Source organism: Equus przewalskii, chromosome 23 (assembly GCF_037783145.1).
Source record: "Equus przewalskii isolate Varuska chromosome 23, EquPr2, whole genome shotgun sequence".
NCBI lineage: Eukaryota > Metazoa > Chordata > Mammalia > Perissodactyla > Equidae > Equus > Equus przewalskii.
The window spans coordinates 7,206,245-7,230,979 of record NC_091853.1 but is presented as its reverse complement, the minus strand read 5'-3'; the positions used below and the strand labels follow the sequence as shown (position 1 = coordinate 7,230,979).

General features: G+C 37.6%; 1 protein-coding gene across 31 annotated transcripts in view; it reads right to left on the bottom strand.

Annotated features, from left to right (window-relative positions):
* DNM3 (dynamin 3) overlaps positions 1-24,735 on the bottom strand; it is a 565,868-nt gene that overhangs the window by 132,636 nt on the left and 408,497 nt on the right. For all 31 annotated transcript variants that reach the window (XR_011532051.1, XR_011532053.1, XR_011532052.1 and 28 more), the window contains one exon: positions 17,110-17,219. Coding sequence is in view for 26 of the 31 variants with exons in the window: in XM_070591081.1 (XP_070447182.1) it covers positions 17,110-17,219 (110 nt within the window). In the remaining 5 variants the exon portion in view is untranslated. The remainder of the gene's footprint in view (positions 1-17,109; positions 17,220-24,735) is intronic.

Below are 24,735 nucleotides of genomic sequence, written 5' to 3'. Positions count from 1 at the left end.
CTCCTAAGGTAATGAAGCATCAATCCTTTCCTCAACACTCACACTCATTCATTTCCTACACTGAGAGGAGAAAAATGACATATGGTCTGGCAGGATTATGTTTATAAAAGCAGATTGCAATGAAAAATAGCAAAGCAAATTTCAGCAACAAGTCCCCAGGTTACGCATGGGGAGACTGATCTTATAGCCTAGGGAAAGTCACAGTGATAATAGAAAGAACATTTTAACCTCCAAATTAAATCAATCACTATGGTCTGCTGGGGTTCTTCTCTAGACAGCATGTGCTGGGTTTGCTATGGGAACACAGCAGAACATTAAAGGCGGTGAAGTCAACGGTGCAGTGTGACACAGGCTGAGTTTCTACGCTTATGCAATAAGTCACACGCTGATGCTCCTAATTTTTAACTGAAGGCAGGATAAAGCAGAAGTGTTTATGAGGAAAAGAGTTAATGAATCACAGAAACTTGCCTTCTCCACCACGGCATGTCAAAGAACAAGTAGTGAACGTCTTGCTGAAGGCAACCATATTTATTACCTATTATGAGACACTAATGGCAGCATGTGCCCCTGAGAAGCAGCTATACATTGTGAATTGTGATAAAAATTTAGGGGATATTGACTCTGGCAAAGAAAAGAGCCATTTATGCCTCTAAGGATGATAGACTGTAGAGCACTTGGCCATTTTAATTCTATTGTACTGTGAACAGAATACAAAAGTAGTTATACTGGGGCTGGCCCCGTGGCCAAGTGGTTAAGTTCATGTGCTCCACTGCAGGCGGCCCAGTGTTTCGTTGGTTCGAATCCTGGGCGCTGACATGGCACTGCTCATCAAGCCACACTGAGGTGGCGTCCCACATGCCACAGCTAGAAGGACCCACAATGAAGAATATACAACTATGTACCGGGGGACTTTGGAGAGAAAAAGGAAAAAAATAAAATCTTTAAAAAAAAAAGTAGTTATACTGTTTTTGGGTCAAAACTAGGATCTACCATAACAGTATTCTGTGTGTGAGAGAGAAGCAGCAAACATATCAGAAAAGGCAAAGAGGGCTTCCTTGCAATCAGTCTCTGAGCTCACAGATGCTTTCCTTCAGGAACAGGCTAATTTTTGATGCAGCCATAATTTTATATAAATTGTTTGAGAAGTATCTGTACCACCTCTCGGGGCTAATGTAATCTATTAAAGTCTATAATTGACAGAACTGCAGTAGGGTATGCTTTCCTTTCAAAGAAATGATCTTGCCTTTTGTCTCATTTTTAGTTCTCACATCCTTTATTATAATTTACATCAGTTTACCTAATATGAAAGTGAGAATCCCCATTTCTGATTCTGGAAATACTCTGACCCTCCAGTTCATAAGAAGAATCCCAGAGGCAAGTTGAAAGTTTCAATTATAAACAGTGGTATCACATTTGACACTGGAAAATTATAATTAACATGAATCTCACTCATCAAGGACATTTGAGGAATGCGCAGTCATATTAAGCAATTTAATTTATATATAAATTAGAATGTGTGTAGGTGTGTGTGTGTGTGTAATTTCTGTGTTACAAGATTTCACAGAATTACAACCTAATTTACACACACATCTTGCCAAACATAAGAAACTCTAAAGCTTAATAAAGCACTTCAGACTTCACCCTATTTAGGGAATATTAGCAAAATAAGTACTCATAAAAACTGTAGGGAAATAGTTGTGCATAAAACAGGTTCTGCGTAGTTAATGTTGGGATGTGCCACAGAAGTTATCTGAGTCAAATTCCCCCATAAGGCAGGACTCTCCTCTACGACATCACAACAGGTAGGATGGACCATTCATCCCTTTTCTCCTGGGACCATCTGGGTTTATTCCAGGTATTATTCCAGCATAATTATTAATAGTGCCCCCTTTTACTCTCCAAAGTGATGATAAATTATGATCATCCTGCCAGTAAGTTGCTATTTAGCTTCCGCTCAAAGTGCTCTGGCCACAGGGGAGGCTTGCTAACTCACAAGCAGCCCATCCTATTTTTAAAAACCTATGATAAAAATACAAAATATATAATACATGTAATACATAAAAAAGTAAAAAATATTAAAAACCTCTTTCTGATGATGAGCTGATATCCTTTCCTGAGTCACTTTTACCCATTACTAACATGATGCTCTGGGAAGATAACACAGAATCTGAATCCTTCAACTCTGCAAGACAACGTTCAATGCTTTCCTTAAACATAATTGGTTAACCACAAATGCCAGGTTAAATATGAAATGGCTCAGTAAGGAAATACTCTCTAAGGAGAAGTTTGTTGGAAAATAAAAGTCATCTTACATTAATAGGTGATTTTTAAGGAACTATATTACAGGTGTTCTCATGGGAGCAAGGCTGACAGTTTCCTTTCTCAGGTCTCTGGCTTAGTGCTCTATCTGCATTTCCATGGGCTGGAAACCAGTAATTTGTTTTCGGAGTTTTACACCAGTCAAGTCATGTGGAAGAAAAAAAATCACTCTGTGGAGAGAAGACAGCAGGGCAAAGTGGTTCTAAAAAGAACAGGGAAGTTAAAATATCAATCAGTGTATCTTTCTCAGCAATTCAGGCATAAGAAGCAGCCACGTGGACGGGGTAGGGATGCAGAGCTGCGGCAAAATTCACGTATTTTTCAGGGAGCAGAAGAAAATTAGATTCCGTTGCAAATAATTAATACTAAAATAATGTTATTGTCAAATGATGTGGTATGGAGTCTGCACATTCTTGTTCAATAAATACTTATTCAGATGATAGTTTCTTTGTTAAAATAGAGATGTAGTTAATTGCCATGCATTTGATCTATCCAATAATTTGACATCATTTTGTGTTTTATAGGAAAAGCCAAAATCAGCATCCGGACCATGGCACTGAGCTGAGGTGCAAATGATGGATACTTCGAATGACTCTACCTGTTGAGCTCACACTACTGTAACTAGCTCCACTGTGCGTCTAGCAACAGCGACGCAATGATAGGCTACAGCTGTCTAGGCATAGTTACCCTCTCAGGGAGTGTGTTAGGCAAATTCAACTCTATCTCTGTGATGGTCGCCATGAGAGCAGTATGTGAGTTCTGAGAACTGCTTGTTACCAGTCTACAAATACATAGGTAGAGAAACTGAGAAGGAGCAGTTGGAAGCTTTCGTAGCAATCTGACACTGCATGACATCCAAACCATGATCCACGGACGAGTCTTACTGAATAGGGTTCAGACCAGTGTGGGTGTAGTTGAGCTCATAAGGTGAGTCACATGCAGTGCAAGTTGCATATCGCCCTGTATTGGTCTGCAAGAGACTGATAATTTTTTTTAAAAAGTTCATGACCAAAGAAAGTTTGAAAAGCAGTGCTTCAGGAGTAAATTCTTAAACTCCTGAGTCTTTTGATTCAAGATGAAGGATATCAACCAAATAACCCTTTCCATATATAGCATGTAGTAAAAACTCATCTAAGAGTAGCTCATTATTTCCTGTCTTCCATCACTTCTTAAGCCTATCACAGTGGAGGGGAAGTAAGCAGGGGAATTTGTGATATCTTTCCCCTGGATTACCCAAGGGATTCTCTCATTTGAGACTGAGGCCCTGCGTCCTTTCCCTTTTTGGACAGAATCAGAGAGCAAGTGAAATGTCTATATTCCTGGTCATAGGGCTACTCTCTTTCATCACATCTGCATTTCCACACATGCTTCTTGGAAATCAACACATTTCCAACATCCTTCTCTCCTTTTCAACCCTAAACTATTTGATGATTTCTCTTGCTGGCACCATCTTCATCAGTATCATCACTGATGAAAGAGCCATGGTAGATAAGGGGAATAAACAAATGCTCTGGAAATTCCATGACTGTTTGGGGTTTTATTTTATGGGGAGAGTGGGAGGAGACTGAATGGCATGGCTTTGGATTCCTACAATAAATGTCTCTATCAACTCAGCCTGAAATGAGTTTGACTTTCCAGATGTGTCCTGTCTTCAGTCTTTGCTTTAAGATAGGACGTAGAAGACAAGTAAAAATCAAAATTGGTAATCAGTGGATTCTTGGTTCTTCAGAACTAAGAAAAGCAATCAAGAGACTTACTTACGCAATAATCATCCCCATTATGGCATGAAAATGAACCTTGAATTGATATCACATCACTAAATCATTACATCATGTATTGCCTAATTCTCAAAGTACTGTCTGTAGACTCCTGGGGTCCCCGAGATTCTTTGGGGATTCTCAAGGTCAAAACTATTTTCATAATAATATTAGTTTGTTTTTTTCACTTTCATTCTGTTACGAATCTACAGAGGAGTTTTCTGGAAGCTACATTGCATGTGATGATATCAGTTGGGTAGTTAATGGAAGGGGAGCTGTGTGCACTCATGTTTTCTAGAATTTTCAAAGGTAGGATGTGCATTTTCAGAGATTAACTCATTTGTTCTTAGTATTTCTACTGTGTCTTAATACCAATTTTCATTTATACCTGCTATAATCTTTGTAACCTCATTATCATCTAATAAATTGTTATTTTGAAATCCTAAAGTTTACCTCACGCCTATGTGGAGACACACAAACATACATGTATACATTTTTGTCTTGTTTTTCAATACTTTAATTAAAAAAAATCTTCTCTAAGTTTTAAAATTTATTTAGATAAATTGATCTATTCAGTTTATTTAAATTTTATTTATGTAAAATATTTTATATTTTTTATATAAAAATTTTATAAATTTATTTAAATTTTAGATAAAATTTATTTACCATTTATCTAAAATTTATAATTTAGTATTTTTTCCTAAAATAAAAGGAAATGTATTTATATTTTTCTTATGTTTAAAAATAGCTCATTGGCTTAAAAAAAGGAAGATTTGAAGATTCAGTTTTTCAACCTTTAGCTGCAACAGCTACATCTAAAGATGCTGAAAAAGATTAAAACTGACATGTCAGAAAGTACTCTGACTCCTAGAAGGAAGTCAATCTAATGCAAAGGAATCCAATGCAAAGAAACAGGACAAAGCTATAAATACAAAACAAAAATGAGATGAAAGCTATTCCTTTCCCTTGGCTTTACAGATGTTTATAATTTAACTTACTGTCTTATGCAACTGAACATTTTTGAATGGCCTTATAATGCCAGTTGAGTTATTACTTTCCAGTGATAGAGTAACTTGTCTAATTAAAGATTTAGTTGCTGACAAGAAGCATGAGTTAAAAATCTTATTTGCAGAATTAAGCTTTTGCCTTAAAATGGACGAAGGTAAAGAGTGACTACACTTGTTTTGATTCTATTTGTCCAGTCCCAGTATCAACTCGTCCTCAAAGAACTTCATCCATACGAATGCTTCTGAACAAACACAAGTGTTGCTGAAATAGTCAACGTGTAGAATAATGTTTTTGAATTTCATGGTTTATCTTGCAACAAATGTGTTAACACTTGCACCGATGGTGCAAAAAGCAAGGGTTGGGCGCCTTAGCAGCCATCAAGACAATGTCATAAAGCTGACGTTTGTTGCCAGGCACATACAGTTTTTAAAATGGCCAGTTTCACTTAAAGATATCCTGATGAAGCAGTCAAAATATTAATTGCATTAAATCTAGACCCTGAGTACACATGTTTTTAATATTCTATGTCACAAGATGGGAAGTACATGTAGGCGCTTCTGCAGCATCCTGAAGTGGTGTCTCGAGCAAAGGCACGTGTTCAATTGAACTGGAAGCACAAGTACCTGCTTTTTTTTCACAGGATGCCATTTTTATTTGCAAGTCTGACTGATGGTCAATCCATGGTTTTGAAAACCTGAGTTTTTGGCAGAAATCTTCTCAAAAATGAACAAAATGAGCCTGTCACTTAAAGGAAGACAACTGGCAGTACTTGTGACCAATGATAAAATTCAGCCTTAGAATTTTGGAAAACTGTTATCTCCCACCATGGGCTTGACAGCTTCTCCCTTTCTGATGAAATTGGTGATGATATTAACAAGTGTAATTTTTAAATACTGCATAATGAAATGTAAACATTTGAGAAGATCTGTATAAATTAGTGAACCAGTATTTCCCAAATGACAAATGTATGATGTTACAAAATCATAAGTAAACGATCCATTTACAGTGCACGATGGATCAATGGATTAATGTAATAGAATATGAAAAGTTCATTGGTATGATTTCAGATTCCATATTGCAACTAAACTTTCAGAAACTATCACTTGTCGAGTTTTGGTGAGGTATCAAAGAAGAAAATCTGCAATTATCTGAAAAGGCTATTAAAATACTCTTCCCTTTCTAACTACATATCTGCGTGAGGCCAGATTTTCTTCATATACTTCAACCAAAACAACATATTGCAACAGATTGAAAGCAGAAGCAAATATGAAAACCCAGCTGTCTTCCATTAAGCCACACATTAAAGAGATTTGCAAAATTGTAAAAAAAAATAATGCCACTCTTCCCACTGATGTTTTAAGATATATTTTTCCATAAAAACACACAATTTCTGTTAACATGAAATGGATTTATTACGTATTATTTTACATGATTTAATAAATGAACACAAAAATTTCTCATTTTTAATTTCTGACAATGGATATAATTGGAGGTGTGCTAATAAACCTTTAACAACTAGCTTTCCATTAAAAAAAAGCCACGGTTTGTAGCATTTGCCAATTTCTGTGGTATAAATATACTCTATAGTCAATTTTAAGCAACAACGTGAAGTCAACTGGTTCACAGAATTCCTGATATAATCCACACAATCCACATAAACAAAGGCTCTTTGAAGTCTGCAACAATTTTTAAGAGTGAAAAGGGGTCCTCAAACCACAAAGTTTGAGAGCCATTGGCATGGATCTAATGTGGCCAATTTACTTTAAAATTCACAACGTAATCATCAAAACACAGAAATATTTTAACTACCTTAATGCACTGATAGAGTAACCCAAGTCACGCAAGCCACTATCTATTTTCCAAAGTCAAATCATTCTATAATATTAAAATGAGTTGGGGCTAACATCTAATAGTATAATGTCCGTCTCTCATGCTCTGGTCTGTGAGAGATTTATAGGCATGGAGCGAGGTATGGATTTAACAATCTCACTGACAGCAAAGGCAGATGCTCTGTTTGAAGAGTCAAAACCACTGTCCACAATTGCAGTGTTTGAAACTATTCCTTTATACGATAGTACTTTCCTCAGATTCTAAGAAATAAACATACACAGTTTCAAAATTAGAAAAAGAAAAGAAAAGGAAAAAACTCATTCCAGTTAGGCTCTGCAAATATTTTCTTTATGAAACCATGCATCTGCTCAGAGTTAGCTGCAGAGGGTGACTAACATTTTCTACCAAGGCTTGTGCCGTGTCAGTTCCCTTTACTAAGGCTGTGTGTGTTAATTAAAATTAATTACATGTTCCAGTAAATAGTTTCCCTTTGAGTGCAGCAAATTGAAGCAGAATAATATAATTTATATGCAAGGTATATAATTAAAACTTTCACAATATTTTCTCTCAGCAGGTATAGTCACTAAGGACATTCTTTATGGGTAAGTTGGTTCCACAGTAAATCAAGTGAGGAAAAATAAAAATATATTACACATGCACTGATAGGTCACAAAAGGATTCCTGATTTGTAAATTGATATCATAAAAGCCAGACTTATAATTAATATTCTTGAGTACGTGATTTGAGGGAGCTCAGTGATCTTTGTATAGTTTTATGTATCCATGTGTTACTTTGATTTAAAGGCGTTTTTGTTTATTTTCCCCCCAAACTCAAGAACTCCTCGGCAAGGTGTTCCAGCTTTAGTAATAAATCAGGACAGTATATGGTAACCCTGGTAATAATGGAAAACAGTGTGTCTGCCAGAGAGGGCCATGGATACACTGTTCAACATAACTAGATCTAAGCAGCAATAGATTTGAACAATAACCCTCTTTGGACTTTTTCTGTTTATTTTCCTATTTGATGTAAGTTTCTCCTCCAACATACAGACTGTTTTACAGTATTCGATAGGTCATCTCTAAAGACCTGATTATTCCAACAGGTAGTAAAATATACCCTTAGTTTTCTTTGTTTGTGTTCTTGGGAGGCCTCGAAGACTGCCAAAGAAATTTAGGTGTTGAGAAATTTCCTTCAGCCTAGACCCAGCTAGGGAAATTTTCACACCTCTGCTTATTCATGTCTTAAGAGCTCTTCCCCGCAGGTTGCTCTCTGAAATAGCTGCACGCCTGCCTGTCTCCCCGCCGGCCTCAGCGCGGGGGCAGGCCGTCACCAAAGCCCACCAAGCTGGACGGGGACGCTGCAGCACACAACTGCCCCCTCTCCATCCTCGCTATCAATAGTGAACTCATCCTTTAGGATCAAAGCCTGAGGCAACCCAGTTAATATCTTTAATCCAGTCATTGAGAATGACTAGTTTTCAAAAAGAAAATTTTTTTTTTTTAACAAAAACTACCAATATAATCTTGTTTATAAACGATCACATTTTTAAGGATAGTGGATCATTTGTACTAGTCTCTTTTAATGAGGATCTGTCAGACTTTCTCCTGCAACTCTATCGTCACAGCGTCTCATTTACAGACTGCATCTTGGAACTGTGCATATGTTCTTCTGCAGCATGTCTGCAACTAGCAATTGCTCCGCTATCATTAATGAACACAGCTGGGGCTGTTTTATGGTCCCCAAATGGAGGCACACTTCTGTCCAAGCCAGTATTTGTCTGGAGGGGGTCGTGGGGGAGGGGATTGCCCATCAGCACAGAGTTGTTCCGGGAAGTAGGTGGGGAGAGGGCGGTGTGTTTGTTCTGAAATCCTAGAAGAAAAGTAAACTTGCTGTGAAGGAAATAATTTCTTTGTGTTCTTGAACTTTACACAGCCATGTTGGGCTCATTCATCAAGACAGCCCTTGGACAGAAACCTCCTGAACATGAATGCCTCCAACACTGACCAAAATCCTTGCTGGCGCTACTAATGGCTTGAGACACAGCTCCAGTTTAAATCCTTGGGAAGAAAGGCACTGAATCTAGCTTGCTGAGTTTATCCCAGCAATTCTTTTGTTTGAGATACACAAACGCTCCCAGGGAGCACAATGCCTAATTCCCCTAGAAAAATGGACATGGACTACGTTCAGGTGTTTTAAGCATGAAGAATTTCTCCAAAGCCTTTTAATGACATTTGAAAAAGCTTAAAAGCACCAACTTGCTATCTTTCTCCCTCCGAAAAGGCAGAAACAGTCATCCAAGTAGGGCATCATACTCCTATTTTCATTTCAGAGTTTAATCTGAAAACCAATAAGAGGAGAATTTAAACTGATTGCTTCAAGCCACAGACATTTCATACCCAAGCAATTATGTTGTCTTTCATGAGAATCTATCTTACCTGTGAAATCAATTGTCACAGAGTTAGTTCACAGAAATATTACCAAATCATATTTGATTTCTGTCTTAGTGTGGTTGGTGAATCAAATAAATCAAACGGGCAGACAATTTTGGTTCTCCAATCCATCTCTCTCCAGGCTCCCCTTTGAAAACTTCCATCCCTCTCCTCTGGTGTACCTAGGATTTCCTAATGATGCTATTTCACAACCAGAGAGACACTCATAGAGGAAAAAGATGCAGTAGTGAGAATTGGGAAACTATTGTAATATGCAGGATCAGAACCATATGACAACAAATATCTTAGCAGCGAGAGACTGGAACAAAGGAAGACAGTGGACACAAAAACAGAGCTCTCTGATTCAAAGATTTGGATTTAACAGCTTGCAAGATATATCGTGTCCTTTCATGGACTTGCTAAACATGTACTCCTACCCAGCTCCTCAACAGGGAAAGCACAGGGTTTATCCTTCCAGATTTATAGAGGGAAATAAATATTACTGTCATATCATGAACTCACAATCAATAACTCTGCGAAAGTCCTCAAATCTCTGTCTGACCCATGTGAATTTAATAGGTCTAGCAGAAACAAGAAGCACCAAAAACTTACGAGCAGAAAACTAAAATCCTGTCTTCTGGCTCTCTGCCTCCCTAACTTTCAAAAGCTCTCTGTATAACAGAAAACCTGAAATTTGTTAATACTTTGCCAGAGCGAAAGAAGTGAAGATTTAGAAAGCTGAGTGTTGATATCCGCAAAACATTTCTGAATGACAGAAGTAAGATCATGAGAACAAAATCAAGAAAATTTACAATAAAACATCTCTATTTTTTTCTTAAAGGACAAATGTCATGGAATTCTGTTCTATTAAATTCAAACAAAATTCATTTATACAGTTTGCATGTAACAACACTCTCAAGTTCTTCCTTTTTAAATGAAATATGTTTTGCGTGTGTGCTAAAACTATTTCCTCAAAGAGTTTTCAGCTATATTTCCAGCTTCAGCCCGCTTGCACCTGAGGCACTAGGCTTCTAGAGCTTACCTACAGAATGCTTTTTAATGGTAATTGGCATTATTTATATCTTCTACACACAGCAGAGGAGAAAAGTTTAATATCCATCCATTCATTCATTTGCTCATGTTACTGAGCTCCCACAATCCCCAGGCACTGTGTTAAGCCCTGAGGATAAAGCACTGAATAAGATAAACAGGCTCTCTCACTCAGAAAGGCGTCTAGCAGGGGAGACAAATACCAACGACATGGTTACATTTTAATTAATTAATTAATTTATCACTTCCTTAAAACTGGGAAGAAGTATAAGGTGTTAAAATGTTGACTTAATACATTCCCTTACTTAAACACATTGTTGAAGTGCTCCTTCAGCAAAACCACTGACACTGACATACCCGTTTACTCATGGCTCCTTAGGACAATGCATCAGACTTCAGTTGGTCTCATATCTAACAGAATTATTTTTGATACATTTTGATAAAGTATGGGGAAAACAAACCTTTACATCACACCTGAAGTTACAGAAAGGGTACAATGAACTGGATAAGTCAACTGAGAATAGTAAAGAACTTTTACTCTAAATTGATTTTTTCCCCTCCACCAGGTACTCAAAATTAGAGGGTATTACAACACCCCTATGTGGAAAGACGACCCACCCACACAACACGGGAAAATGCAGGACAACACAAATTTCATTACTCAGCTTGAATTGGAAGACTGGTTACCAATTGAATCCTCATCTGACAAAGAAAACTCTTCTTGCATCAGAGCATTCAGAAGATAACTCTCACTTAGTATTCTATGAGGCAAGAAGAAATATTTTAAACTTTCTTTGGAAAACAGTGGGGTAAATGAAATGAAATAACTTCTCCAGGTGTCTTATTTTCCAAACACAAGCTTAACTGCATTGTATTCCTTACACAGTATTTCATTTCCTTGTATAAAATACTCTGTTTTTACTCTACTGAATTTCCAACAAATATGAGCCTCTGCCATCCCTATTTATGGAAAAGTAATTGCTTCCCTTTTAATATAGATTTGACATTCCACCACTTCCAAGTGAGAATGACCTTTTAGAAAGGCATTGCACACCACCTTTTGCCCAGCATATTTGTTTAATTAAGCACTTTTCCAAACAACTTACACTCCAAGCACAACTTAACATAGAAACATAGCCATAAAGGTATATAAATAAAAACCTGACTCCAATTCCTTTCCAGCTAACAAGTGGAAAAATGTACCACTCAACAATGAGAATAAAGAGCCATTCTTCTCGGAACGCCTAAAGAGTTCACACTGGCTACAGGGCAGCATTATTTGACATTTATTGAGTGACGGCAATGTGCTGGGGACTAAGTGGAGTAGGGAAACATCCTAGAATCACCTTCTGTAGGAAAAGAGGGGAGGAGGGGAATTGGAACACATGGTAATGTTGATAAACTATATCCTGAATTGAAGCTACAAAGCAGCGTCAGAGAAAGAATGCCTTATTTTAAAAGAAAACAGAGCTGGACAACCCCAAGGGGTGCTCAGAAAATACCATGTGGCTGCCCTACAAACCCCCTGGACAGACACGGATCTCTGCTGGCTACCAGAGCTGACATACCTTGGACCAAATGGGCCTTAGCATGACCTTAAAAACGAAGCCTGCCTGGGGAGAGCAAAGACCAGCACAGTGAAGCCATTATCTAGACATGCTTCTACCAGAGAAAACATGGCATTTCTAACAAAATCAAATGGAACAAAAACCTGGGGGGAACATTCCACTCTTTGGTTTAGACGCTGCTGCAAACAAGTTTAGGAATCTTTTAACTCGGATTTTCAAAATGATTGGGTGACGCAGCGAATGTGAGAACAAAGTATTGCAACATGTCAGTCTGCCCAGATATCTAGGACGCCCTTTCCGAAAGGCTCAGAGGAGGGCTGGGGGATGCGTATTCTCACCTGGAGTTTTTGTAAGCTAACTCAGCCTAGGTGTAAAATTCACTCTCCTCGAGAGCTAAAGTCACTGAAACTAGTAACAATTTCTTCCATTTATAAAAATCCTAGCACTAAAACACAGTTTAGAATGGCTTAAAAATCTGGTCACTAGACTCATAAAGATCATATTAATTCACCAGGACACTGAAGGCTTTTTAAAGAAGGATGTGAAAGGTCTCAATTCCCACACACCTGACGATTGGGGACTACAGAATAACTGTTTTAAACTTTATAGTGAAAAGGTGAAACAGCAACTGAATGAGCTCTTAGGAATAATGCAGTGATACAAGTAGCAATGGCTAATATAGGTCTTCAAAAACTATAGCAAGGGGACCGGTCAGTTCCATGTTGGGCTTTTGCAAATGAGACTAAAAGCATTCCACGGAAATTTGTAAGATCTAATCGCAAACTGAAATACCTACACAAGAAGTTAAAAAATCGCTCCACTTCTGCTCTTTTAGGAACAATTCCAATTAAAATCACGTGGAATCCCTGTTCCACAGTGAATATCCAAACTACGGTATCAGAGAGAGCCCTGGATCAGGCGACATCAGACCTGGGCTCCAGTTATAGTTCTGTTACTAACTGCTTTTATGACTATACTCCAGCACTTAAGTACTGGAATGGAATACACTATCATATAATGTGGTTAAAGGTTATTTTATACACTATAACCGATTTGTTTCATGCGTAATATTCTTCAACTAGACTACCTTTTCTTCCTTTTTTTATCTCATCACTGATTTCTTAAATTTTCTGTCTTGAGTGAAAAATGAATGTTGTATGACACTCACTGGTGATTACCAATGTCATGCAAAACAAGATCACATTTGCATTTCATTGAGAGCACCAAGTCCGATATGCAGGGCCGATAATGCAGAAATGCCTAACAAGTACTTTGGAATGAATAATAGAATAAATATTTATTTACTGAGAAAATAAATGAGAGAACAGGAGAATGACAGCTGTTTCTCTCTAATTGGTTTGTAAAACATTCATGTCTGTAAACACAAAGAACCCCAGGTTGGCCTTCCAGATTCATTTTTATCACAATTTTCACTTCTCTGGGAAGTTGGAAACACAGTTTTGTGTTTCTACTATGTAATGGTAATAAAAGCCCACTTCATTTTGATCAAAGTGGCAGTATGGACAATTTTAAAACTCTTTCTTACAAAACATCTAGAATTGTTGAAAAACATTATTTTAAATGCCTAAGCTCTCTCTGAAATGAAAAAACCCCTTAAGAGCCAAAAAAAAGACCCAAGAGGAAATACATCTTCTGTCACTTTTGCCACTGGATTGTATCAGTTTCAGGAGCCAAAAGGCTTGGATTTTAGTGGCCACAAAAGGATAGAAAACATGATCTTGGGATTTATGTGAGAGCCAGGACTTTCCAAAAACCACATCCTCAGAAAAAGGATGGATTGAAAAAAAAAATCTGTCCACTAACAAAGAAAGACACAGGCAAGTTTGTTTTGGTCTGGTCACAGATGGAGAGGTTATTAGTGAACTGGAAGACAGAACTAAAGAAACGACCCCAAATTAGGCGCAAAGAGATATATACAAAATAGAGGGTCAAACATATAAAGAACAGGATGAAATAGTCTAGTGCATGTCTAATAGGAATTCTAGAAGGAGATTCAAGAAAGATCAGAGATAAGACAAAAGTCAAAGAGATAATAATACACAGTTATTCAAAATTTACGAAAACCATGAATCCTCAGATTTAGAAAAAAACAATGAATCCTAAGCAGACAACATAAAGCAAAACACACACATAAACATGTTGTATTGAAACTTCAGAATTCCAAAGACAAAAGAGATCTTAAAATCAACCAGTGAGAAAATACAGATTATCCATAAAAAGGAGCAACAATTAGACTGGCAGCTGACTTCTCAAAAGCAGAGTTAAAGCAAGAATATAGGGGAACAACAACGCCAATGTTATAAGATAAAATAACTATCAATCTATAACATCCAATTGAAGTATCATTCAAAAATGAGGGCAAAGTAAAAACATTTTCAGGAAAACAAACACCAAACTGAGCGTAACAACCAAGTAGCACCCACTGACAGGATTTCTACACGGTGCACTGCAGTGGAGGAGCACAAACCAACAGTAAACAGTGGGACGCAAAAGAAAAAGTGAACAAAGAAATTGGCAATCATGTCAATGAACCTAAACAAGCACTGCCTGTGTGCACCAATTATAATTTTTGATTAAAGTGGTAAAAAAGTAAGGTGGAACTGAAATACTGGATAACAATAATGTGGGAATCAGGAGAGATTTATTGGAGCCAAAGTGTTTTAAGGTCACTTTGGAAAGGGAGTAGAAAGACTCACTTCAAATTTTAAGTCAAAAATATTAAAGGGATGTCTAAAAAAACAAAAATAAAGTATATAACTTCTAAGTCAAGAAAAAAATAAATTAACCTGAATTAGAAGAAGAGAAAGCAGGAAAGGAAGGAGGGAAAATAAGTATAGAAAAAGCAGGGTAAAGAGAAAGACCACAAAAAAAAAAAAAAAAAAGAGTAAAATAAAAAAAGAGTAAAAAATTAAAAATGTTAAAGAGAAAGGCAAAAATTAAACTTCAAATTAAATTCAATAAATCAGTAGTAACAATAAAAAACGTAAATGGACTAAACTCACTAGTTAAAAGAAAAAGATCTCACAGATTAAAAAGAAACAAACTCAGCTATGAGTCTTCCACAGACAGGAACATTCACAGTACTGTTAGTATACCTGGGCCCATCAGTCTTGCTTAATTTTTTTCTAGTTATTTCATCTATCACATTTTCAAATTTCCAGACTACCCAGATTTTAGAAGTTCAGAGTTTTCTTATTTTGGTGACTTGCTCTTTTTAAAATCCACAGCTGTATTTCATCTACAAAGATGCTCTACCATTGTCTGTTTTTCACCAGTGAGTGTCATACAACATTCATTTTTCACTGATCTTAAGACAGAAAGTTTAATAAATCAGTGATGAGATAAAATAGGAAGAAAAGGTAGTGTAGTTGAAGGATACTTTGTACCAAGTCCTTTTATAACCTTAACTTTCCAGGTTGACAAAGGACTCAACTGTAGTCAGACCTCCTGTGTGGTAGTCACACTTTGCACTCTGCATCTCAAGAAGACGGCTGAGCACATCTCCACAGATTCCTTCAGGACCTCCCAATTCTGCCCTGCTCTGATGTCAAACAGTACCAAGACACACTACTGCTCCCTCCAGGAAATCTTTTTATCCTTTATCATTTTCAGCATCTATTAGCTGGCTACTCTCAAATAATACTAATCTATAAAAAAATCCCATCTCAGTGTCTGACAGGGGAGTTGTATTTAATTTTCTTCCCCTTGATTCTTTAAATGACTTGCTCTTGTGGTTATTCTGAGTATTTTTGTATTATGAGTCATTCTGAGCAAGTGCCTGGGAATTTAGGAAGAAGGTTTTGTTTTGCTATTTTGATTTACTGTATGATTGACCCTGAGCCAGTCATTGAACCTAATCAAGGAATTTCATTCATTGCTAAATAAAGATAAAAGGCCTGGGTTAAAATTAGTCTCCGCCACCTAATGACTCAGTCTCTTAATAACTGACTCATAGAAATTAATTAGCTTTTACCTATAACATTTCCATTTGGAAAAGATCTCCTTTATTATCCTTCCCTAGTTGTAGCACTTTCACATCTCTCTGTCTGTCCCCTGTTACCTCTCCATTTGTTTATCTAACTTTACTGCTCAGTTTCAATGAACAACCACAGCCCTCCATGATAATCAGCCCAAAATTAAGTTTTGATGCTGTAGGTGAGCAGCGGTAAAAATAGATAAATAAATAAATGAAAAAGAAATACAAGTGGAAGGAAAAGTAGACTTAGACACAGAAGCCATGATTCAGGGTTATGCTCTCCATGTGCTAATTTCGTGATTTTAAAAAAGTCAGTTACCTTCTCTGAGCTGCATTTCTAATTTATAGAATGGTAACCACACATCTCCATCTTCTTCTTCTTCTTCTTCTTCTTCTTCTTCTTCTTTTTTTGGGGGGGGGGGAAGGAAGATTGGCCCTGAGCTAACATCTGTGCCAATCTTCCTCTATTTTACATGTGGGATGCTGCCACAGCGTGGCTTGATGAGCAGTGTGTAGGTTGGCACCTGGATCCGAACCCGCGAACCCCGGGCCAGCAAAGCAGAGTATACAAACTTAACCACTGCATCACCCGGCTGGCCCCACACAACTCCATCTTCTTACCTCATGAGTGATTGTTACAAAAACCAGACAATGAACATGGACATAGCTTTTAAAAGCCATAAAGTACTATGCATTTGTATTCACATTAACTGAATAATCCTATCCACTGATGCAAGAATTTAGTCTATGAGACTCATGAGAAGGTCTTATGTGATCTCCATCCAGGCTAGACAGATACTATTAAAAATTATAACTGAGTAATTTGTAAATATATAAACCATAAATTCAGGACAAGGAAGATTTTAGAGTAATGAAATGTAGTTTAAGAATGGAAGCAGCATGATTTTGGTGTGTGCTGGAAATCCAGGGAATAAAGTAATTAATACTTGAAGATCTTCCTTATTTTAAGTTTTAATCATTTGAATCTATAACCAATGGTGGATGCCAAAAATACAAAATGAATGAAAGGAAAACTGAAGAGTTAGGAGATTTCAAGGTGGGACCCAAAGAACTACTGCAAATCTTATCTCTGGATCATGTAGAAATTCTAGGGAAAAAGTCTGAAGACAGGAGCTGCTTCACTTGCTCACCTTTGTTCAGTATTAAAGAGCGCAAAGATATGCTTGCTAGACATAAAGCTCTTTTCCACATCTCGCACTTTCAGGTTGTCCAAGGGGAGCATATACTTCTTTTCTTTTTCCTATTAAGAGAGAGAAGAGAGAGAATTGGTTTTAATAAAAGATCTTGCAGCATGCCAATGGCAACATACCACCTGAGTTGGCTAATACTTGCTTACAATATCTTGATCCCATCACACTCTATTTTGATACCAGCTACCAAGGAGTAAAAGTTATCTGACAGAGGAGACTCCAGTGATTCTCCACACGTGGTGGGAAGAATGAGGGAGGGCCAGTGCAGAGGAAGGAAGGGCTCGGTGATGGAGAAAACACATGGTCTTCTATCCTTTCTTCCTCATGTGGGTCCCCTTAGATGTTTTAAAATGTTAGTTTGATATTAAGAATTTAGCCATCTGTTAATATTTAACAAAAATGTTCTGGTCCTAATTCAATGAGAAATGCCAGATGGATTTCATTTCATATTTTATTTGCAGCCTAAGCAGTTTTGATAGCCAGTGCTGGCAGGGGACTGAAAGCACAAGGACCCCGGTATGAATCACCCCCTACAAACTATGATAAAGCACAGAAAACACTTCCTTCGTTTGGGTCTAGAATAAAATGTGGGTCCAGAAAAAAAATGATTCCATTAAATTGTGGAGCACTTTGAGAAAAAAGAATCCATTAGTAGTGGACTGATATTAACCAGAACAAATTATCTTTTAAAATTTACAATTCTTTAGGAAGAAAATTGACATTGGAGAGGGAAAGTCTGCAAATGGGACCAAACTGGTCTTCGTAAAACATACTGAACGGCAAAGAATTATTAGAAACGTTTACTTTCAGGGACTGGTCCAGGGGCAAGATTATCATATGTATAAATGCCTAACAGCCAGTATCATAGGAGAGAGCCAAACACTCAGTCAACGTCCGTTACCAGGGGCATTTTAGCACAGTGCTTGTTAAACAGTAGTCTTCTGTATGGTCCCAGCCTATACCTCCAGTGCTAGTCCTGAGAAAAAGCCAGACTAGACTCCAGAGGAGGGGAACATGGAGACTTAGCCACAACCTTTAATAAACACTATTAATGTATTTCCTGTGGGAAATCCATGCACTGTACAGATATGTTTGATATAAGCCTTTTTGTTCCTGCAGCTGCTAAGCAGCTCCTTGAGAACTTGTGGCTAGGCTTCATAGTGTGGAGCAGATCTCCCGTGTCTCCTAGCCAGCCTGTGGGGGCCATGTTGTCTGCAGACCCCATAGAGAATTACTGCAGGGAGTATCCGTGGCTTTGCCACTTCTCACTCCTAAATGAATCAAGGAAAGTTAGGCAGAGCACACGGGAATAACAAGGCAGAGAGAAATAGATGACTAAAGAAATAGAAGGAAGCTAGTTGGAGAACAAAATGGCTGTCCTGGCAGACAATGTCTTCAAAGATTAAAAAAAGATAAAAGAAACTAAATGGGAGTGAGAGAAGCCTAAGAATATGCACGAAAAAGCAAAGCACTGGAAGAAGTTTCCAATGTTTCTTGTACAAAAATTAATAATATATTAGCAAACACAAGGATATTCCAAATAGCAAAATAAATAATTTAAGCAAATGAAGTATCATAGTTGAGTCTAACTTCTTTGAAACACTTGTCAAACTATGTTAGGACAGAATTCTAAGAGGCAAGATTGTAGATCGAATGAAAAGCTATCCAATACATAATCAAACGAAAATGCTTGAGACCCAGGGAACGTTTTTTTATTGGACATTTTTCAATGCCCTAAATTTAAGCAGCTGGATTTTTTAATGCACCATCCTATTCAACCTTTTGAAATGATGGATTCGACTTTTAATGAGAAATCTGCATTTCATTGTAAAGATGGAACACAATGTCCTTGGCATGTTTTCTATAGAAGTAGGCTCCCTTTTGTACTGCATTCTTTCCCATATAGTGAAGACTGAAAATTCTGCAAGTTTACGTCGGATATTAAACACTGGAGAAATACACACATATGCAGACAGAGGAACATGAAAAATGCAGTTTCATTTCCAAAGTACTAAATGTCATTTACTCAAGGTTTTTGAGGACATTTTGCTAAATTACTTCATAGTCAAGAGTTTTAAGACTGACAAAGGAAGAAGAAAAAGGAGATTCAGACTAACTTCTTTAATTAAAGTTGTAGGTCAAAGGGAGAATTAAATGAGAGAGCAATGAAACAGTACATCATGGATATTTCTAAAATTCTTAGTGCTTTTGGGAAAGAATGATGTTCTGCTAAAAGAACATCTTTAATATGGAATAGCTAAAATAAACAAAAGGAATATGGAGGAGGAGAACGGATAAACTGAATTATAACCTCCAATATACAGGGAGTCTTAGCACCAGCTTAATTAGGACATTTGCTATAAAGTTTCTGTTGGTTCTATTAAACTGTCTAATAATGCACTGCATATGGCAGTCACCAGCCACAGGTGAGGCCTCGAAACGTAGCTAGTTGAATTGGGATGTGCTCTAAGTGTTAGATACATACCAGATTTCAAAGACTTAGCATGAGAGAGAGAACGTAAACTATCTCATTAATACTTTCATATTGATTATATGTTGAAATGATAATATTTTGAATACATTGGAGTAAATAAAGTATTACTAAACATAATTTCATCTGTTTATTTTTACTGTTTTGAATGTGGCTGCTAGACAATTTAAAATGACAAATGGGGCTCACATGAACTTTCTATTGACAGTGCCGAGCCCCACGTACTTATCATCACTTTCCTTCCTCTCATCTGTCTAGTTTTTTCTCTTCTGACCTCCCTGTTCCCGCCATCAGGTGTATTTTTCATTCTCCCAGTCACCCAATCTGAAATGTCACTATCTTTTCTGATGTATTGTCTTCCTTCACCTCCTTTATTACAGCAAGACTATGTTGCGTTGCGTTTGAGCATCTGTCGGAGCTCCCCTTGTCTGACATTCCCACTACATTAATCCAAGTCCCGGGCATCTCACAAGCGTGTGGTTATAAATGGCCTCTTATCTAGTCTCCTTGCCTTCTAATTCCTCTAACATCACCAGGAAGGGCAACTTTCTAAATCTACTCTCTCAAATTCATTCCAGTCCTTCAAAACTTTCATAGCTCTCCATTATTTATGGAAGAAAAATCCATGAAACTCCTTAATGTGACATTGAAAAACACCTACAAATTGGTCCAATCCTGATTTGTCAATATCTCCTTTACTCCTCCATAGGAAGTCTCCATTTCAACCAAACACACCTCTGCCAACACTCTTTTCCCAACTTGAGATACCCTGTCAACTTCCTACCATATCAATGTATTATTTAGAATGCAGCTGAAATTCTACCTTCTGTGCAAAAAGTTTTTCCAAGTTTATAACTGTCTGTCTCTCTGTCATTCCCCCATCTCTCTCCTTTCAATTCGGACAATGGGTATTGTTTATTCTGTTCATTTTGAATTACACCGTATTTCAGACATCTATATCTTACAAATGCATTACATTCAAAAATTTTTGTGAAGGTTGTTCATTTGGAACTCAGAATGTTCAGTCAATTCTATTGCTGAAATAGCTCATATTTGCAAACAAAAACAAAAATGTACAGAATGTTTTTTGCAATATTTGTAAATAAACAAGAAGTAAAATTTGATATTTTAAAATTTTATCTTAAACAGGCATTTTGGAGGAAGCAGTTGTAAAATTCCGAATAAAAATTTTTTAATGGAGATTCAGAAAGGAACTGCATATTTTCAAAAGCTTCAGAAGTTGATGTCACTGATTCAACATCATTCGTTTCTTCACCTTTCAACATAGTACCTCGTTATAAGACATTACCAGCACTATTTGTATGGAAGGAATCCAGATGACAGTGATTCTTGTTCAAAGAGAGATGGAACATGAGAGAGTTAATGTTCTTTCCTTGCAGTAACTTAGCAAGATTGGAAAGAAAGAGGAGAAATAGGATAAGGCCAAAAAAGAATGCATCTAATGTATGAAAGAGTGTGGTAGGAGGTGGAAGTAACTGAACTTTGAGTGGTAAAAGGTAAGAGAGGAATCAAAGTGGAGGGAGGTGAGGATTATGGTACGTCCACAGTATATGTTCATCGCTCTTGAAAGGAAACAACAGGATCAGTGAGGGACAGATGTGGGGTCGGCAAGTGCCCAATGATGGCCTCTAGCCGACAGAGCACCACCAATATAACTTGGTTGCTGGAGGAGCCACAATGGGTAAGAGGAGAGGGTTGGGTGTGTGGAGGAGTAGCTCCTGCATAAGCAAAGGACTGGAGAGTCTGCATACACTTGGTGATTTACATGTAGGGAGTTTCCTAACTTGAGGAATGTTTGAGTGGCGTTACTTTGATGACTACATTGAATCATTTTTTTGTACATACCTTTTCTCACTAATAAGGCAACAAAATCTTCAAGGACAAGACCATAAGTCCTTCTTCATTTCTATACATTATAATGTCTAGTAAAGCGTGGGTCATTGAAATTTACATAGCATATACCATAAATATTTGTTGAATTGATTTGAGAATGTCTGACAACCAAAGTCGAATGTTGAGTAAGATAATTGATAGTCACACATATTTGAGAACCAAATAAAAATTCTATGGAAAAAAATGACTGCATAGGATGCTTAACTGATTGGCATTGCTTCTGATCACTAAACCTTTACAAAATTTAGATTGACTGCCATGATTATTTCTATCTCTGCCTTTGTTTGTATTGCTTCTCTTTGCTAGGAATGTCTTCTCCCCTGACAGAAGGCAAATACTAGTGGACTTGAATGTCCACTAATACGTCAAGTGTCACCTCTTCCATAAAGCCTACTCTGATTACAGCATGTCATAGACCTCTTTCTTTTATAGGTCTCAAATTTTCCATAATTTTCGCCATAGACTATCTAGGATGCCACTTTATTTATGTTCACTTTGCTTCTTTAAGTAGAGTGGAAGCTCCATGAGGGCAAGGATTGTTATAACTTTTTGTGTTTACACTTCACAGTTATTACATTGTTACATACACAGATGTTACTTAACAGACATTTGATTGTTGATGATGCATCACCCATAAAATTCCAACATGATGTAATTTTACCAGGATGTTGTGCCTATACCATTTTACTATTGTGTCTACCTGTGCTATTATGTTAAAAATGATCTAACAACATGTGATTTAAAAACCTATTTTAATACCTCAAAAGTTGATTTTGAATGAATTTACAGGTTTTTGCTTAGTAGCATACATTTTTTTAGGTAAAGTTTTACTAACCTAGACCAATATACTCGATTTGATTACTATAAATCCCACGACTTAAACATATAAATATACTGTGACAATCCAATACACTTCAAAACAAAACCAAAACCCAAACCAGCAGATATATTGCTCTTAAGAGGTAAGGACTGATGTAAAGTTTTAAAAAATGGTAGTGCTTGAAAGAGATTAGATTAGAAGAGGATAAAGAAAAATATATGAAAAAGCCAGTAATGGCACCAAATATATTTTTGAACTATGTAATAACAGCACCAAATTTATTTTTAAAGCATATGGTATTTGTTGTAATTCTTCACTGGCTTGTACTAACATTTTAAGACATCATGACAATATTTCTCAGGCTAACAAATAGTCAGATTAGAAACAGCTTCCATGACAGATTAATAGAATATTCTATGCTGCTGAGAATAGCTATGCTTCACTAGAGCAAAGATTCTTGGTTTTGATCACGCCTCATATCATACTTGCACAGTAATATTCCACATGTATTCTGTATATTGCATTTGCCATACTGTATACTCCTAATTTGTTAAACGTCTCCTCTTGTTGAGAAACTGACATTTATTTGTCCTCTCTCAGTACTGCACCGCTTTGCTAGCAATGAATGTAACATTCCTATGACACAACCACACCAACGACGTATGTAGGCCACAAGGGCCATCCTGCTGCGCCAGTCAAAGGAGCAGACTGAATGATTGTGCCACCAAGAACCTGGTCCCAAAACAGGGCAGTAGCCAATAGATTAGTCCAAGTTGACAAAATCCCTTATCCAGGGGCTGTAAATGTTTTTGCAGAATACTGAAAACTCATGAAATACCCTGGGACAATCAAATATTATAATTTGCTTGTTGCTCAAGAGAGAGTAATGTTGATCAACATTTTTCCTGACAAAGTTTTATTTTTTCCTTGATACATTTGTGGCCAGAATGTGTGCAAACAGGGAAACTGAAGACATTATCTTGGGTTTTTGGGTGGGGACCAGGGCCAAGAAAAATGTGATGATCCCATAAATTAATGCAAGCCTTTCATGCTTTAAGAAACTGACACAAGAGTTATGTAAGCATACATATTCATCATGCTCCCCACCCCCACCTCATTCTCCAAGATGACAATGTATTGTCCTTCAAAGTAAATTCAAATTCCTCAACACACCCACTGCATCAACCACGGGACTCCTGCTTTCCAGGAAAGTCAATGCATTTTCATTTTCTACACAGAACACATCCAATTGCGTCTTCCTGTCTTTGTCCATCCTATTTCCTCCACTAGAAATACTTTTGCCTATTTGCCAACTCTGCTTCTCTTCCCCTCAAAATGCCTGCAAAAAAATATTCCATCTAGCTCAGACTTAATGTACATTTTTTCTTAAAGTATTAGATGTTTCATTTTTCTGTCTTCTTTTCCTTCCCCATCCCACTTGCAGTCATTATTTTTAAGTCGGTGGAATCCTTAAAAAAAAATTCTGACACCAATGCCCACTATCTTAAGCAGATTAAAAAGTGGAGCTCCTCTGATTGAAGCAGGAATGGGGTTATGAGAAAACCTGCCCACTAAGACTCACCGTCTTGCCCTGATGTTGCCTCTAAGAAATGCGGTTGGAACACCTGAGGACTCTAGAACACAGGCTTGGACTGCGGGATCCCTGTTCCAGAGACTGGTCCATGTGCCAGACTTACTCTCCGTGTGTTCCCGCAGTGCCAGAGCTCTGCCCTCACCCCCCGTCTGCCTGGAACTTGATCTGCCTTGTTCCTCTAGCTCTCCTACACCAAGCAGCCCCGTCCAGCTCCCTGTGACTCCTAACTGAGCAAACATCTTTCAGAACCATGGAGGCAGTTGAGCAGATCCTTCCAGTTCAAACCACCTCTGCTGTGTCCTGCCTGCCTGATGGGGCACTTGGATGTGCCGACCACAAACTCACCCAAGTGTGCAGTGTTCTCCAGCCATCAGAAACCCCTGCTGTGGCCAGGCACGGCGCTCAGGCCTCCTCTACCATTTCTAGGATTCCTCCCACCCCAGTCTGATCCCGTGACAGCACTCGTGGGCTTGGCTTGTACTACATTACTTTCTACTTTCATCTTATTTTCGAAGTGTCCAAATGTTTCAGCTAAGTGTGTGTATGCTCTGCCTTTCCAACTACAAGGTAAACTCCTAAGGGAAAGAGCAAATCCATTATTACTATTATTATCTTCATTACTGTTGTCATTAACCATTCTATGTCTCTTACACCCCTGCACCTCTGACACTATGTCCTGACTTGCTTACCAAAGCATCAACTCTTCGAGGGGAGCAACTGCTTCCTTCCTAGCTTTGGCTGCATAGT